Here is a 15,103-nt window from a genome sequence, read left to right on the forward strand (position 1 = left end):
TAGGACCAGAATGGACAGCAAACACACGCATATAAAATCACTGGATCTCAAAACATCAGAGCCAAGGTGAAGCAACGTGCCCAAAGCTCCCAATCAGACACTCAGTTACTTGCAGATGCTTTCCAACTGGGGTCTGTATTTTTATTCCCCATGAGTCCCATGGACATTGTTCAGCCAAATTTTCAAAGTGATGGGAACAACACCCCGGGCTAAATCCAACACATGATCTGTTTTTGTAAGTAAAGTTTTACTGGAGCCCAGCCAAGACCATTGTTTGTGTTTGTCTGTGGCTGCTTTTATGCTTAATGGCAGAGTGTGACAGAGACAGTAAATGCAAAGCATAAACATTTACTCCCGGGCCCTTTACAGAAAAAGTTTGCCAATCCTTGACCTAGAGGACCATAATTTTTTTATTTCACTTCAAGTTGGTTTTGCTTAGCAGCGTTGGAGACATTTCTTCTTTCCCTTCTGTTTCCCCTTCCCCCTCTCGCCCATTCCCTCCTTCCTTCCTTCCTTCCTTCATTCCTTCCTTCTTCTTCTTCCTCTCTCCCTCCTCCTTCCCTCCTTTCCTTCCTTCACTCCCTCCTTCTCCCCTTTCTCTCTCTTCCTCTGTTACCTTCCCTTTCTTTCCTTCCTTCCCTCCCTTCCCTCTCTCCCCTTTCCTTTGCTCTCTTCCTTTCCCTTCGTTTCCCCTTCTTCCTTTCACTCTCTCTTTCCTTCTCTCCCTTCCCTTTCCTTTCCCTCCTCCATCCTTCCCCCTACTCTCTTTTAAGGGCTAACATTAGTTTAGGGAAAGAGCAATCTGGGATAAGCTGTGAAACAAATGGTCTCATAGGATTACAGGACAGTTCTTTTATATCAAAGGTGGTTCTGTATTCCCTATACAGTCCCCTATTTTTATAAATAAAAAATTTAATGAAATACTTCAAACATACAGGAATGCAGAAAGAATATAGCAAACACCCTTATATCCACCACTCAGATTTTATAGATCTTAACAATTTATTATCTGTAGAAAAGAAATATAACATTACAGATACAGTTGAAGACCTATTTATACCCTTTCTTGGTCTCATTTTCCTCTTTCCTGAAAGGTGAATGCTGTCTTGAACTTGGTATGGATTCTTCTAGTCTATGTTTCTATATTTTTACTACATATGTATAGGTACCCAGATAGCGGTAAAGAATATATTCTATTTTAAAATTTCTGCTCCCTGCACTTTTGAAACTGTAGGAAAAATGTAACATTGGCATTTAAAAATCTTGGGGTGGGAGATGCCCACTGGAACTGTAATACCAATATTTTCATATTTTGGCCTTGCTCAAATTGTGTGTATTCTTTCACAAAGTTGCAATTAGAATATGCGCACCATTTTGTTGCCTTCTTCCCACCTGAACCATCAAATTGTAAACATTGTTCTAGTTTCAATTTTCATAATTATTATTTTAGGGGCTGCAGAACATACTGTTGACATATAATTTTTAGAAAGCCATTTAAAAATCCTCTCATGGACAAAAATCTCTTGACAGTGGTCACTTTTGGGCTACTTTTACTTTTCAGTGTGTAACTTCCATGGTTTTTTTATTTATTTTTGAGACAGAGTTTTGCTCTGTCACCCAGGCTGGAGTGCAGTGGCACAATCTCGGCTCACTGCAACCTCTGCCTCCCAGGTTCAAGCAATTCTCCTGCCTCGGCCTCCCTATTAGCTGAGACTGCAGGCATGCACCACCACACCTGGCTAATTTTTATATTTTTAGTAGAGACGGGGTTTTACCATGTTGGCCAGGCTGGTGTCTCAAACTCCTGACCTCAGCCTGCCTCAGCCTCCCAAAGTGCTGGAATTACAGGCATAAGCCACTGTGCCTGGCCTGTGTTGTTTATTTTAACCCCCCCAACATACATTATTTTATTTGAGATTTTATTTTAAAAGTAAATTAAAAACTTTTTTGTTGTTGTTAAAAAAGACCTTGCTGGCTGAGCATGGTGGCTCAGGCCTGTGATCCCAGCACTTTGGGAGGTTGAGGTGGGTGGATCACAAGATCAGGAGAAGATCAGGAGATTGAGACCATCCTGGTCAACAGGGTGAAACCCTGTCTCTACTAAAATACAAAAAAATTAGCCAGGCGTGGTGGCACGCACCGGTAGTCCCAGCTACTCGGGAGGCTGAGGCAGGGGAATCACTTGAACCTGGGAGATGGAGGTTGCAGTGAGCCGAGATCGCACCACTGCACTCCAGCTTGGCGACAGAGCAAGACTCTGTCTCAAAAAAAAAAAAAAAAAAAGGAAAAAGACCTTGCTCTCTGTAGAAAAAAATTCCAGAAAGGAGGTCCCTTAACTTGTCAATATTGTTTTGAGGATCAAAATAATGCATGTGCCTAAAAGTCCTTGGTAAACTGTAAAACTCTCTGAACATGAAGAAAACAAAAATACAAAAAACAAACAAACAAACAAAACCCCTAGTGGGTTTGTTTGGCAGCTAGGAAGAACCAAAGACTAATGTCAGAGCACCCAGACTGCAGTGGCCTTGCTCAGCTGGAGTCACCTATATGAGCTTAGCTAAGGTATTCCCAGCCTGGCCTTTGGCATGCCAACGGCAGAATTCATCTCCGAAGCCAGAATGACTCATGTGAGGAAGAATTTGTCCTAGGTTTCTTCAATTCACCAGGGAGCTTTCCTTAGAATTCTTTATCTGGGCCGGGCGCAGTGGCTTACGCCTGTAATCCCAGCACTTTGGGAGGGCGAGGCAGGCGGATCACAAGGTCAGGAGATCGAGACTATCCTGGCTAATATGGTGAAACCCGGTCTCTATTAAAAATACAAAAAATTAGCCAGGCATGCAGGAGGCTGAGGCAGGAGAATGGCGTGAACCCGGGAGGCGGAGCTTGCAGTGAGCCGAGATCACGCCACTGCCCTCCAGCCTGGGCGACAGAGTGAGACTCCGTCTCAAAAAAAAAAAAAAAAAAAAGAATTCTTTATCTGTACTGTTAGAAGGAAATAGAGTATCATAAAAACAAGATTTCTATTAGCCCAACACTTTACAGAAGTCTTTGAGGTCCTTTATAGCATTATCTTAGAACTTATGTGTTACTTCTTTGTGACTAATGACAGCAAGGCACATATTAATGAGGGTATCACAGTCTACTATGGCGTGTTGTCATACAGCATTAAAAAGTACTCTGGAAAATAAACCAACCAAGGGCAGTTTAAAGGCAGTATCAGCTTTGTAATCTTTTCCTAGCTTATTTACACTTATTAGCTAATCCACCAAATCAAAAGTGTGTGCATTTAACAGAATTGCACTGCAATCAGTGAATGGGGCCCCTTGAATTTAAGAAACTTTATGGGACTGTACAGAGGCATGAGAGGAGAGGGACCAGCATTATACATACTCATTACAATTTCAAGAGGCCCAGTGTGCAGAGTCAGGAAGAAGTGGCCATTTCACCTTTGGCAAGACTTATGCACCACAGGGGACCCTTCCTCCTCTTGGGCTACTGCAGAGGGCAAGGCAGAATGGAAGCGGTCCAGGACCCAGGAGGAGAATGCTTTCCTCACTGCTGACCTTTCCCACTTCCAACCACTGAGAATCACAAGCCCCTGGAGCCAGGACTTCCTGCATAAACACGAAGACACTGAGAATTAAAGAGGGGAAATGTTTTGCCCAAAGGCTTGCAGGCCTAGAGTGGCGGCACTGGGGCTAAAATGCTGGTTATTCTGACTGCTAGCTCCAGGGAGAGAGGAGTTTCTTTCTCACTCACCATCTCTCCTCCCACCTCCTGGCTCTGCCTCCCCTCCTTCACCAGGAAAGACAGTAACATTGGGTACCCTGGGTGAGAGAATCTTCAGGGGAGGTCTGGGTAGGGGGGAATTAAGGCATCAGGTCCTCAAAAGGCCCACCTTGGGGGAGGGGGTCGAATCACCCTCCAGGGCTCATGTGTTAGCTCAGAAGCATGGAGTTGGTATTAGATGTGCTTTCCGCTAACTAACCGAGGGAGGGAATAGGAGATTCTCATAGGAGGGACAGGCAGGTGTGGTGGGAAACCTTAAACACTGGAGGGCCCTCAGGAACAGCAATGCGATGGGGACTGGGAAATGGGACTAGAGAGGAGATGGAAGACGTAAGAGGAGATGTGAGAAGTGAGAGTCCGACCCTACTGGCCCATCCCCAAGGCTCTGTCTGGGCGCTGTTTGCATGCCGTGAAATGTTAGGATTTGTGCAGTGAAACAGCTCGTGCATTCATTCCATCTAGGGGAAGTCCAGTTTCTTCCACACCTGGAGATTTGGAAACAAAAGACTCAGCTGGGCGCAGTGGCTCCGCCTGTAATCCCAGCACTTTGGGCAAGGCAGGCAGATCACGAGGTCAGGAGTTCAAGACCAGCCTAACCAACATGGTGAAAGCCTGTCTCTACTAGAAATACAAAAATTAGCTGGGTGTGGTGGCACACACCTGTGATCCCAGCTATTCAGGAGGCTGAGGCAGGAGAATCGCTTGAACCCAGGAGACAGAGGTTGCAGTGAGCTGAGATCACGCCACTGCACTCCAGCCTGGGCGACAGAGTAAGACTCCGTCAAAATAAATAAATAAATACAGTAAATAAAAAAGACTCACCATGATCATCCCTTAATACTACCCTCCCTGGTATTGTTTTGGAGATGACGTGAACCTGTATTTGGGGTGATCCTAGTGCTCTCTGCTGGTTTATATGAGCAACTGCATCATCCCGCCAGGTAGAAGGTTCATTAAGAGACAGGAAGGAGAAGAAATGGTGAAGGTGGAAGAACTGCATCAAGAATTCAGGAGTGAAGAGGGAGCAGTTCTCCCAAAAATTACATGAAATAATCTAAATAAAACCAGCAAGTACCAAGGCTGCTACGTAAGAGGTGCTTGGTGATGTTCTGGTTGTGTTTGAGTCAAGATGGACTGCATCTGGGTTGGGGAGTTAAAATTACAAACTTGCTAAGTTTCTCCCCACTCCTGCGGGGGCTGGTGTTTCTCACCAGGACTCAGACTTGCTTTTGGGAACGAGTTCTGATAAACCTGTGTACACTGAGGTGCAAAAGATGGACAATAGCTCAGAACAACAGTCTACAGGTGACTTGCAAGGAACATCTAAGTGTTAATAGTTGTTTCTTGGCAAAAATAGTTCCATAGTTCAATGAGTTTGTGAGATGTCATGTACCATGTTCCCTCCCTGGGGATGACCGTACATGGCGTATATTAAAGGCTCAGAAAAGTTGTGTGGCGAAGAAACTGCCTTAACTCTGTTTAGCATTTTACAGACCTTTTTGACTATGGAATTCTTTTTCTCATAGAACACCTATTATCATCTTGAATAAAGCTTGCTTGGAAAATCAGGAACAGAGAGACCATAGGCCCTGTAGGCAGCTGACCTCTCTCCCTCCTAACTCTGCCTCTCCTCTCTTTCCAGGCAGACATCTTCTCGGGGGCCATATTCATCAATCTGGCCTTAGGCCTGAATCTGTATTTGGCTATCTTTCTCTTATTGGCAATTACTGCCCTTTATACAATTACAGGTGAGTCCATTCAAATAAACCAGCACCTCAAACCCAGTTCGGGATTAGGCACTAGTGAAGGATAAAGGGAAGTAGGAGAGGTGTTTTTTCCTCCTGAGGAGGAGACATACTCAGGTAACAGTTTGGGATTGCGGTATTTGCTTAGTCCCCACTCACAGACCCTACAAGTTATACGAGTGGTTTCAGAAAGCTGTGGTGTTGGCTGGGATAGTCAGGGCAGCTTCTCACAGGAGTGCATGCAGAGCTGGGCCCTGTGGGTTGCAGAGATGACTTAGCTAAGGTGGGAGAATCAGGGCAGTGTCAGGTGCAAAAATAAGTGAGCACAAGGGGAATGGAGGCAGGTTGGGCATGCAGATGCTTTTGGCTGGAGGAGGGTGGCCACTGAAGGATCCTGTGTGGGTTTGGGGGGAACATACAGCTTGATAGTTCAAATGAGGTCACAGTATAGGGGCTCTGAAAGCCAGACAGAGGCCTTGGATTTGATGTGTCAGGGACTGGGAACCCCTGTAGGGAGGGAGAAAGGAAGTGACTCATACAGAGGTTTTAGAGGAAGACTCAAGTGGTGACCCCAGAAGCTAGTGCTTGAATAACAATCGGGCTCCTTTGCAGAGGGGTCACTCTGCCTCCTTGGCGGGGGTGGGAAGGATCAGCTTTAGCACTTGCTGCTTGACTGGAGCCCCACAGCTTTGGGGACTAATAAAAAGGTAGACATAGAAGTGGCCCATTGGCCGGGCATGGTGGCTCAAGCCTGTAATCCCAGCACTTTGGGAGGCCGAGACGGGCGGATCACGAGGTCAGGAGATCGAGACCATCCTGGCTAACACTGTGAAACCTCGTCTCTACTAAAAAATACAAAAAACTAGCTGGGCAAGGTGGCGGGCGCCTGTAGTCTCAGCTACTCGGGAGGCTGAGGCAGGAGAATGGCGTGAACCCGGGAGGCGGAGCTTGCAGTGAGCTGAAATCCGGCCACTGCACTCCAGCCCGGGCGACAGAGTGAGACTCCGTCTCAAAAAAAAAAAAGTGGCCCTTTGAAATGTGCCAATTTGGTGATGTCCCACCATCTCCACAGCTAACTCTTTGCTCCTCCTTGCCTTGTGTGTGGAAGATGCTTCCTCTTACCACAGAGGAGCCATCTCCTTTGAGCCATCTTCTGGCTCAAAAGGGTCACACCAGACTCCCCTCAAGTAGGGAGAAGCATGTGCTACTTCTATGACAGGTGGAGCCGTGGGAACATGCTGAGTAGCAGAATACTGTAACAGGACGAGAGGGTGAAGGAAGGAAAGGCAGACGGACTACTGCAGCGGTGTTCTTAGAAGGCCAGCAGGAAGTAGAGGGTGGAGAGTGGGGAAGGAAGCAGGTAGACAGGTTGCCCTCCACACGAGGTCAGATGTGTTGTCTTCTTGCCTGCTTAGGGGGCCTGGCGGCAGTGATTTACACGGACACCTTGCAGACGGTGATCATGCTGGTGGGGTCTTTAATCCTGACTGGGTTTGGTAAGTGGGGCCAGGGCAGGCTGAGGAGGTAGGAGCAGAGGTAGAGGGCCTCAGGAATAGAAAGGCAAGTCCAGCCTCTCTACCTGTTGCCAGACTAGGCAGTGAGCTGAGGAGTGCTCTGCCCTTCCAAAGGGAGGGTCCAGCCCAGATAGGCTGTCATAGTGAGTATGCAGGGTCAGCTTCCTCATCTCTGGAAGACTGAGGTTGGGTCTGGTCCTGGATTTTCTACTGCTCTCTTTCACCAGTCTGGGCTAGTGGCTGTGCTGTGAGCCTGTGAAAACATAGTGTTCTGTTTGCAGAGAAACTGGACAGAAAAAGGATAAGGCTAAATATCCATCAAGCTAAATCTATTCAAATGTTATGTCTTCCATCTTAGGCTATATCTTATCTACATTTTGATGTCAAATGTCCTTTTATGAATTGTTGATAGTGGGTGATAATGATCCTTTTAATGCCCTTATTTGGCAAAATTAAAAACTTGGCTCCTCAGTGTTGGCCCGCCAATTAATTTTTTTTTTTTTTTAACTCATCTATGAAATCTTAAAGACAAGATTGGAGAACCTAGGTAAGGGTACTTATTATGGGAAGATAGAAAGTACATTTTATTTCTAGGTGCTCAAGGCCCACTGTGTATCCTGTAAAGACTCGTATTTGCTCTTCTCTCTTCTGTTTTCTAAGGACTTTCATTTGGTTTTTCCCAGCAGGCCCTGGGTGTTAGCAAGGCAGGCAGTGGAATGACTTATTCAAGGACACACAATTGAGAGGTGGCAGGTTCCGGATTTCTCACCCATTCCCTGTCCATCCCACCACACTGCTGGGTCCAGGGGTGGTAGGTGTGGGTCCGAGGTCCCAAAGGCCACTGTGTGTGTCTAGGTCTGTCTGTCTCTAGGTCTGAGTCCAAGGCTCCAAAGGCCATGACTGACAGCAGAGGGTGAGGGAAAAAAACAGAGTCTTTGTATGTGGTCCCAAACCAAGGTCTTTCTTTGATTAATAAAAGTCTCTTCCCTTTTATAAAGAGGTTTACAGTTGGAGCACTATTACAAGTTATTGCTTTGGTCCCCATAATAGCCCCTGAGCGGGCTGGGCAGGGCTACTAATCTTATTCTATGGATGAGAAAGCTGAGGCCCAGAATGGGAAGGTGACTTGCCCAAGGCCACTCAGTGAGGGCTCTGTTCGTGGGTTGGGTCCTCTCAGTTTCTCAGGCATCTATGGAAAGAAGCTGCTATGAAGAGCTGAAGGTTTCAGAATGTTCATTTCTGTACCGATGTTTTCCAGCTTTTCACGAAGTGGGAGGCTATGACGCCTTCATGGAAAAGTACATGAAAGCCATTCCAACCGTGGTTTCTGATGGCAACACCACCTTTCAGGAAAAGTGCTACACTCCGAGGGCCGACTCATTCCACCTCTTCCGAGATCCCCTCACGGGAGACCTCCCGTGGCCTGGGCTCATCTTTGGGATGTCCATCCTTGCCCTGTGGTACTGGTGCACAGATCAGGTACCCAAGCTGGATGTGTGGGACGGACAGAGTCTTCCCCAGGGCGCTACAGGAACTCCTGTCTGTCTGTGGTTTGTAGAGTTGGGACAGGGAGGGGAGAGCTCAGTGGTTTGTGAATTGCCACGCCCCAGTGATACAGGAGTGCCAGGTCAAGGACCCAGGATGGTGAAGCTGGGAAGTGCAAGGGTGTCACAGGGTCTCTGGTCTGCATACCTCCCTTACTGGGCTTGTTCTGGCAGGTCATTGTGCAGCGCTGCCTCTCAGCCAAGAATATGTCTCACGTGAAGGCTGGCTGCACCCTGTGTGGGTACCTAAAGGTTCTGCCCATGTTCATTATGGTGATGCCAGGAATGATCAGCCGCATTCTGTACACAGGTAATAACTTCTGCTGGACCCACAGGCCACTCTCCCTTTTTCTGTCTCCAAGTCACTTCTAAAGCTCTATAGCTTCCAGCTTCCTTTTTTTTGTTTCTTTTTTTTTTGAGGCCAGGTTTTACTCTGTCACCCAGGCTGGAGTGCAGTGGTGTGATCACAGCTCACTGCAGTCTCCAACTGTAACTCCTGGGCTCAAGTGACATTCCTGCTTCAGCCTCCTGAGCAGCTGCGACTACAGGTATGTACCACCATGCCTGCCTCATTTTTAATTTTTTTTTTTTTTGTAGCAATGGGAATTTGTTATGTTGCTCAGGCTGGTCTTGAACTCCTGGCCTCAAGTGATTCTCCTGCCTTGGCCTTCCAAAGTGCTGGGATGATAGGCATGAGCCACCATGCCTGGCCCTCTTATTTGTTATGGTCATATCCAAGCATTATTGTTTATGTGCTAGACAGTGAGCAACTTGAGGAAACTTTTGGAATTGTCTTTCCTGGTCTCTTATGTTGACAATTGTTTTCTCCTTTTTTTTTTTTTTTTCAAATTTTCTAAAGTTATGACATGCCTCCAGGTCACTTCTCCCTGATAGTATTTGCTCAACTGTTGCTCAATCTCTTGCTCCCTCCCTCCCACCCTGAACGGTTCTTTGGTTCCTTTCCTCCTTTTCCTAGAAATTGTCTTTCTTCCTTAGTCAGAGCTCATCAATGTGTCAGGGCCAGCAGGGCAGGGCAGGCACCAAAGGGCTCTGTGGAGAGCTGCACTCCCACAGAACCACTTCAGGGCCTTGGAAAGGAATATCCTGTTTGAAACTTTGTTTTAAGAAGGTGAATTTTGGAAATATTTCCCCAATGTCTGCTTGCTGACGTGGCTCTTCATCTCTTCCCAGACAAAATTGCCTGTGTCGTCCCCTCAGAATGTGAGAAATATTGCGGTACCAAGGTTGGCTGTACCAACATCGCCTATCCAACCTTAGTGATGGAGCTCATGCCCAATGGTAAGAGTCTTTCCTGGGAGGCTGGTTGGGTTTAGGCACCACCTAGATTTCTGTGGACCTTCTGGGCAAAGCCGTTTCTTAGCCGGGGGGTTAGGAGGGAAAGCATCATTGTGGGTGTCCTCAGTATTTGGACACGTCCTTTCTCAGTGGGAAGGAGACATATGACTTGGTTGGGTTCTATGACTTCTGGGACTTGCTCATCAGTCAGGCTTGGAAAGGAGATGATCTGAGCACTTGTTAGAGAAAAACATGACTTTTCCATACTCATATAGAATGTCTTTCAAAGCTCTCCAACAGTGGATGTAAGTTAGCACACTCTTTATGGAAAACTGGATGGTGGTCCCTCAAAAAATTAAAAATAGAACTACCATATGATCTAGCAATCCCATGACTGGGCATATAGCAAAGGAAATGAAATCAGTGTTTTGAAGAGATATCTGCTCTCCCGTGTTCACTGTAGCATTGTTCACAATAGTCAAGATGTGGAATCAACATAAGTGCCTATCAGTGAATGAATGGATGAATGGATAAAGATGTAACATACAGTATATACACAATGAGATACTATTCAGCCTCGAAAAGAAGAAAATTATGTCATTTATGACAACGTAAATGAACCTGGAGAACATTATGTTTAGTGAAATAATTTAGACTCAAACAAATACCACATATTCTCACTTATATGTAGAGCCTTAAAAAGTCAAATTTGTAGAAGCAGAGTAGAATGGTAGTTACTAGGGGTTGGGGTGGGGATCTGGGAAGATGTTGGTCAATGGATACAAAATTTCAGTTAAGAGGAATAAGTTCAAGAGATCTATTGTACAACATAGTGACTATGGTTAATAGCAATGTATTATACACTTGAAAATTGCCAAGAGTAGATTTTAACTGTTCTCACCACAAAAAATGATAAATATGTAAGGTAATGCATATATATGCTGATTAGCTCAATTGAGCTAATGTATAGATATTTCAAGCATCATATTGTACACCCTCAATATATACAACTTTTACTTGCCAATTAAAAAATATTTTAAAAAACTCTCCAACAGATGTTAACAAGAAGGCTTGAACTAGGTCCAAGGGGTTTTACCTGGAGAATGAATTGACTTTTATGCTCTTCCAAGGAAACACATGGGGAAAGAGGCAAGATTTCAGCTCTAGGATGAGGGGGTCTGAGGCAATAGATGGATGGGATTCAAGGCGGCTTGTCACCATAAAGAATCTGTTTTCCTAGGAGATTGAGTGAATACTTAGCTGTGACTCCCAAATAGCTAGAGTTTTGTAGTTGACCTGTGGGATTATAGTCATGTTTCAGAAAAATCTCCTAATTCTGGCTCAAGTGATACAAATCTGGCTAGGGGGTTAGGTTAGGGGGTTTCAGGAGAACAAAACTTCAAAGTTATTACTTAGAAAAATTTAAGATAAACCTATAAAATTGTATTACTGAAAAGAAACTTAAGAGACTAGTCAAATCCCTTCATTTTACAGTGGGGGAAACGGAAGCCAACAGAGGGGAAGTGAGTTTTCCAGGGCCAGGCAGGAACGTGGTGTCTGGCATTTGGCCTGCTTAACGCTGCTCAAGGCTGGAATAGAGGAATTCGGGAGAGTCTTTTAAAAAATTAAAAAACTACAAACTTCATGCATGACTTTGGGCAAACCACTTGCATTTCAATTATATAAAAATGGGAGTAGTAGTTAACTAGTCTACTGAGCTGGGCTGCTTATTCATTAAAGTTACAATTAGCAGGAGTCATAGTGACTCTTCTAAAGTTCTGGCATGGATTGCACTGGCCTCTGTGGAGTGTTTATGTTATTCCTTTAGGGGGCAGACCCTCCTAGTGAGGACTGGAGCTCTAAACATTATGCGGGAGTGGAGTGTGCACAACAGAAAGATGTGTGGCATGCAGAACAAAATGCCGTGCTTCCCTGTGCCATTGCCAGTCCTTCCTTGTGGCTGTAATCTGGTTTCAGTAAATACTGCATTCCTTTTTTTTTTTTTTTTGAGACGGAGTCTTGCTCTGTCACCCAGGCTGGAGTGCAGTGGCCAGATCTCAGCTCACTGCAAGCTCCGCCTCCCGGGTTTACGCCATTCTCCTGCCTCAGCCTCCCAGTAGCTGGGACTACAGGCGCCCGCCACCTCACCCGGCTAGTTTTTTTTTGTATTTTTTTTTTTTTTTTTTTAGTTGAGACGGGGTTTCACAGTGTTAGCCAGGATGGTCTCGATCTCCTGACCTCGTGATCCGCCCGTCTCGGCCTCCCAAAGTGCTGGGATTACAGGCTTGAGCCACCGCGCCCAGCTTTTTTTTTTTTTTTTTTTTTTTGAGATGGAGTCTTGCTCTTATCACCCATGCTGGAGTGCAATGGCGTGATCTCGGCTCACTGAAACCTCCGCCTCCCAGGTTCAAGCAATTCTCTTGCCTTAGCCTCTGGAGTAGCTGGGATTACAGGCACCTGCCACCATGCCCAGCTAATTTTTTTGTATTTTTAGTAGAGAAGGGGTTTTACCACGTTGGCCAGGCTGGTCTCAAACTCCTGACCTCAGGTGATCTACTTGCCTCGGCCTCCCAAAGTGCTCAGATTTACAAGTGTGAGTCACCACGCCCAGCCTACTGTATTCCTTAATGACCTCCCTGTGCTAGACTAAATAGATATTTTCCATTCCTCACCTTATTGGACCCCTCCAGTGGCATTCAGCATTACCGATCACTCATCCTTCTTGAGCTGTTCTTTTCTCTTGAATTCCATCATACTGTATTCCTCTGTTTGTCTTTTTAAATTTTCCCTTTCCTCTCTGGCTGCTCCTTTTCATTCCATTTGCAGATTGAGCCTCCTCCACTCAGCAAGTAGGTGATCCTCCTACCAATCCACATCAACTTGTGTCTATTTTGTCTTCTACTATACATCTCTCTATTTTTTCTTCTGTAACCCTAGTCTGGTAGACCATTATGTTTTGCCTGGACCACTGTAAAATTATGTTCAGCAAATATTTGTTGAGTAAATAAATGAATGGAGTCTGATAAGAGTGTCATACAGAGTGGAAAGTTCTATCCCAGCTTACCAATTTCAAGGCAAAGTAACCCTGAACAAATGGCCGAGCTAGGGCTGAAACCCTTCCTACTAACTCCTTGAAATGGACCTTTATCAACTGAAAAATGAGGTAATTGGACTTGACGATCTTTATAACTTCTGTATCTCTGATAGTTTGTGATCTACACTACACAAACTCAGAAAGAGCCATTTAAAAAAACCTCCCAATAAATGACAAAATAATTAGAATAGGCAGCATTTATACTTCATCTTGCAAGGCTGTGAGACCATAAATTATTAAAAGATATAAAACCTAGAGGAATGACAGAATCATGTTCCAAAAAGATCTCAAGAGGCATGAATGCTGACTCAGATCTAACAAGCTGAAGTTTAACAGAGGTGTAAGTGAAGTTCTAAACATGTGAGTCTCCTAAATGCAGTTAGATATGAATATAGAGAAGAGAGAGTTGAAGGGAACATGAGTTGTCTTTGAATATGTGAAAGATGGCAAAATGGATAAGGGGTAAGACCTGTTCTGTTGGGTACCATGAGAACTACATTTGATGCTATAGAGAGGTAGATTTCAGCCTACTCAGAACTGTCTGAGGGCAGGTTCCCTGTAGGGTAGGAGATTTCCTGTTGCTGTAGAGTTGGGCAGCGGAAGTGTTGTGGAAGGGATTCATGTATCAGATGGATGATAGGTCTAGGTGATCCTAAGGTTACTTTTACTCCTGAGACTGTAAAACTCTTAGTGGGTCCTCAGCTTGGCCTGGTCTTCTAGCCCCAGCAGGTGCTCCCCTTGCACTCCTTGGTATGGGAAGAATAGTAGAGATTATAGCCAACCAGGCTTGCCATAATTGGGAAAACTTTAATAACAAGAGTTCCATATTCTGATTTGGGAAGGTGTAGTATTCCATATTCTGATTTGGGAAGGTATCCCTGTTTAACACGTCAAAAATGAGGCCTAGAGCTTCATGTAACTTGCTTACGATCAGAGTTAGAAATATAGCCTTGTCTTTAAAAAAAAAAAAAAAAAACTTAATTGAGCTTAAATTCACCTACCCTACAATTCCCTCATTTAAAATGTACAATTCAGTGGTTTTTTAAGTATATTCACAGAGTTGTGCAAGCATTGCTGAAATAAATTTTAGAAAATTTTTGTCACGCCATAAAGAAATCCTATACCTGCTAATGAAATGAGCAGTCTCTCCCTATTTCACCCCAACCTCCCAGTCCTTGGCAACCACTAATATACTTTCTGTATTCCTAGATTTGCATATTCTGGATATTTCATATAAATAGAATAATATAATATGTGTTTTATTGTGACTTGCTTCTTTTACTTAACATAATGTTGGCAAGGATCATCTGTGTCATAGCATGTATTTTTATGTCATTCCTTTTTGTTGATGAATACTATTCCATCACATGTTTACCCATTTGTCAACTGTTCATGTATTTTGTTTATCCACTTATTTGGTGGACATATGTGTTGCTCCTCCTTTTTGGGTATTATAAGTAATAATATTACAAACATTAATGTATGAGTTTGTAAGTGGACATATGTTTTCATTTCTCTTGGGTAGAGAGAAATGAAATTCCATCTAGGAATGGAATTGATGGGTAATATGGTAGCTGAATGCTTAACCATTTGAAGAACTGACTGACCCAGACTATTTTCTGCAGTGGCTGTACCATCTGTACCATTTTACATTCCTGCCAGCAATATATGAAGGTCCCCATTTCTCCACATCTCCACTCACGCTTGTTATTTCTGTTTTTTAAAAATTTATTATTATAGGTATCCTAGTGGGTACAAAGTATTAACCCACTATGGCTTTGATTTGAATTTCCCTGATGTTAAGCATATTTTCATGTTACTATTGGCTATCTATATAGCTTTGGAGAAGTGTGTATTCAGATCCTTTGGCATTTTAAATTGGGTTATTTGTCATTTTATTATTGAATTTTATATGTTCTATATACTAGACCCTTATCAGATATATGATTTGCAAGTATTTTCTCCCAATCTGTGGATGTCTTACTTTCTTGAGAGCCTGATCTTTTGAATCATAGTTTAAATCTCTTTGTTATATCATAAATATTTCAGGTGAGAGACCTTATAAAAATCCCCTCAGATGGAAACACACATACACTCACTCTCACACACACACACACACCG

At 44.2% G+C, this 15,103-nt stretch overlaps 1 protein-coding gene across 1 annotated transcript in view; it reads left to right on the forward strand.

Annotated features, from left to right (window-relative positions):
• The first annotated feature begins 4,074 nt into the window (after nt 1–4,074).
• LOC115892829 (sodium/glucose cotransporter 1-like) overlaps nt 4,075–15,103 on the forward strand; it is a 30,599-nt gene continuing 19,570 nt past the window's right edge. Inside the window, 6 exon segments of the mRNA XM_030915298.1 lie at nt 4,075–4,119; nt 5,432–5,537; nt 6,950–7,030; nt 8,226–8,527; nt 8,767–8,902; nt 9,784–9,891. Coding sequence (XP_030771158.1) covers nt 4,075–4,119; nt 5,432–5,537; nt 6,950–7,030; nt 8,226–8,527; nt 8,767–8,902; nt 9,784–9,891 — 778 coding nt within the window.

Source organism: Rhinopithecus roxellana, chromosome 13 (genome assembly GCF_007565055.1).
Source record: "Rhinopithecus roxellana isolate Shanxi Qingling chromosome 13, ASM756505v1, whole genome shotgun sequence".
NCBI classification, from domain to species: domain Eukaryota; kingdom Metazoa; phylum Chordata; class Mammalia; order Primates; family Cercopithecidae; genus Rhinopithecus; species Rhinopithecus roxellana.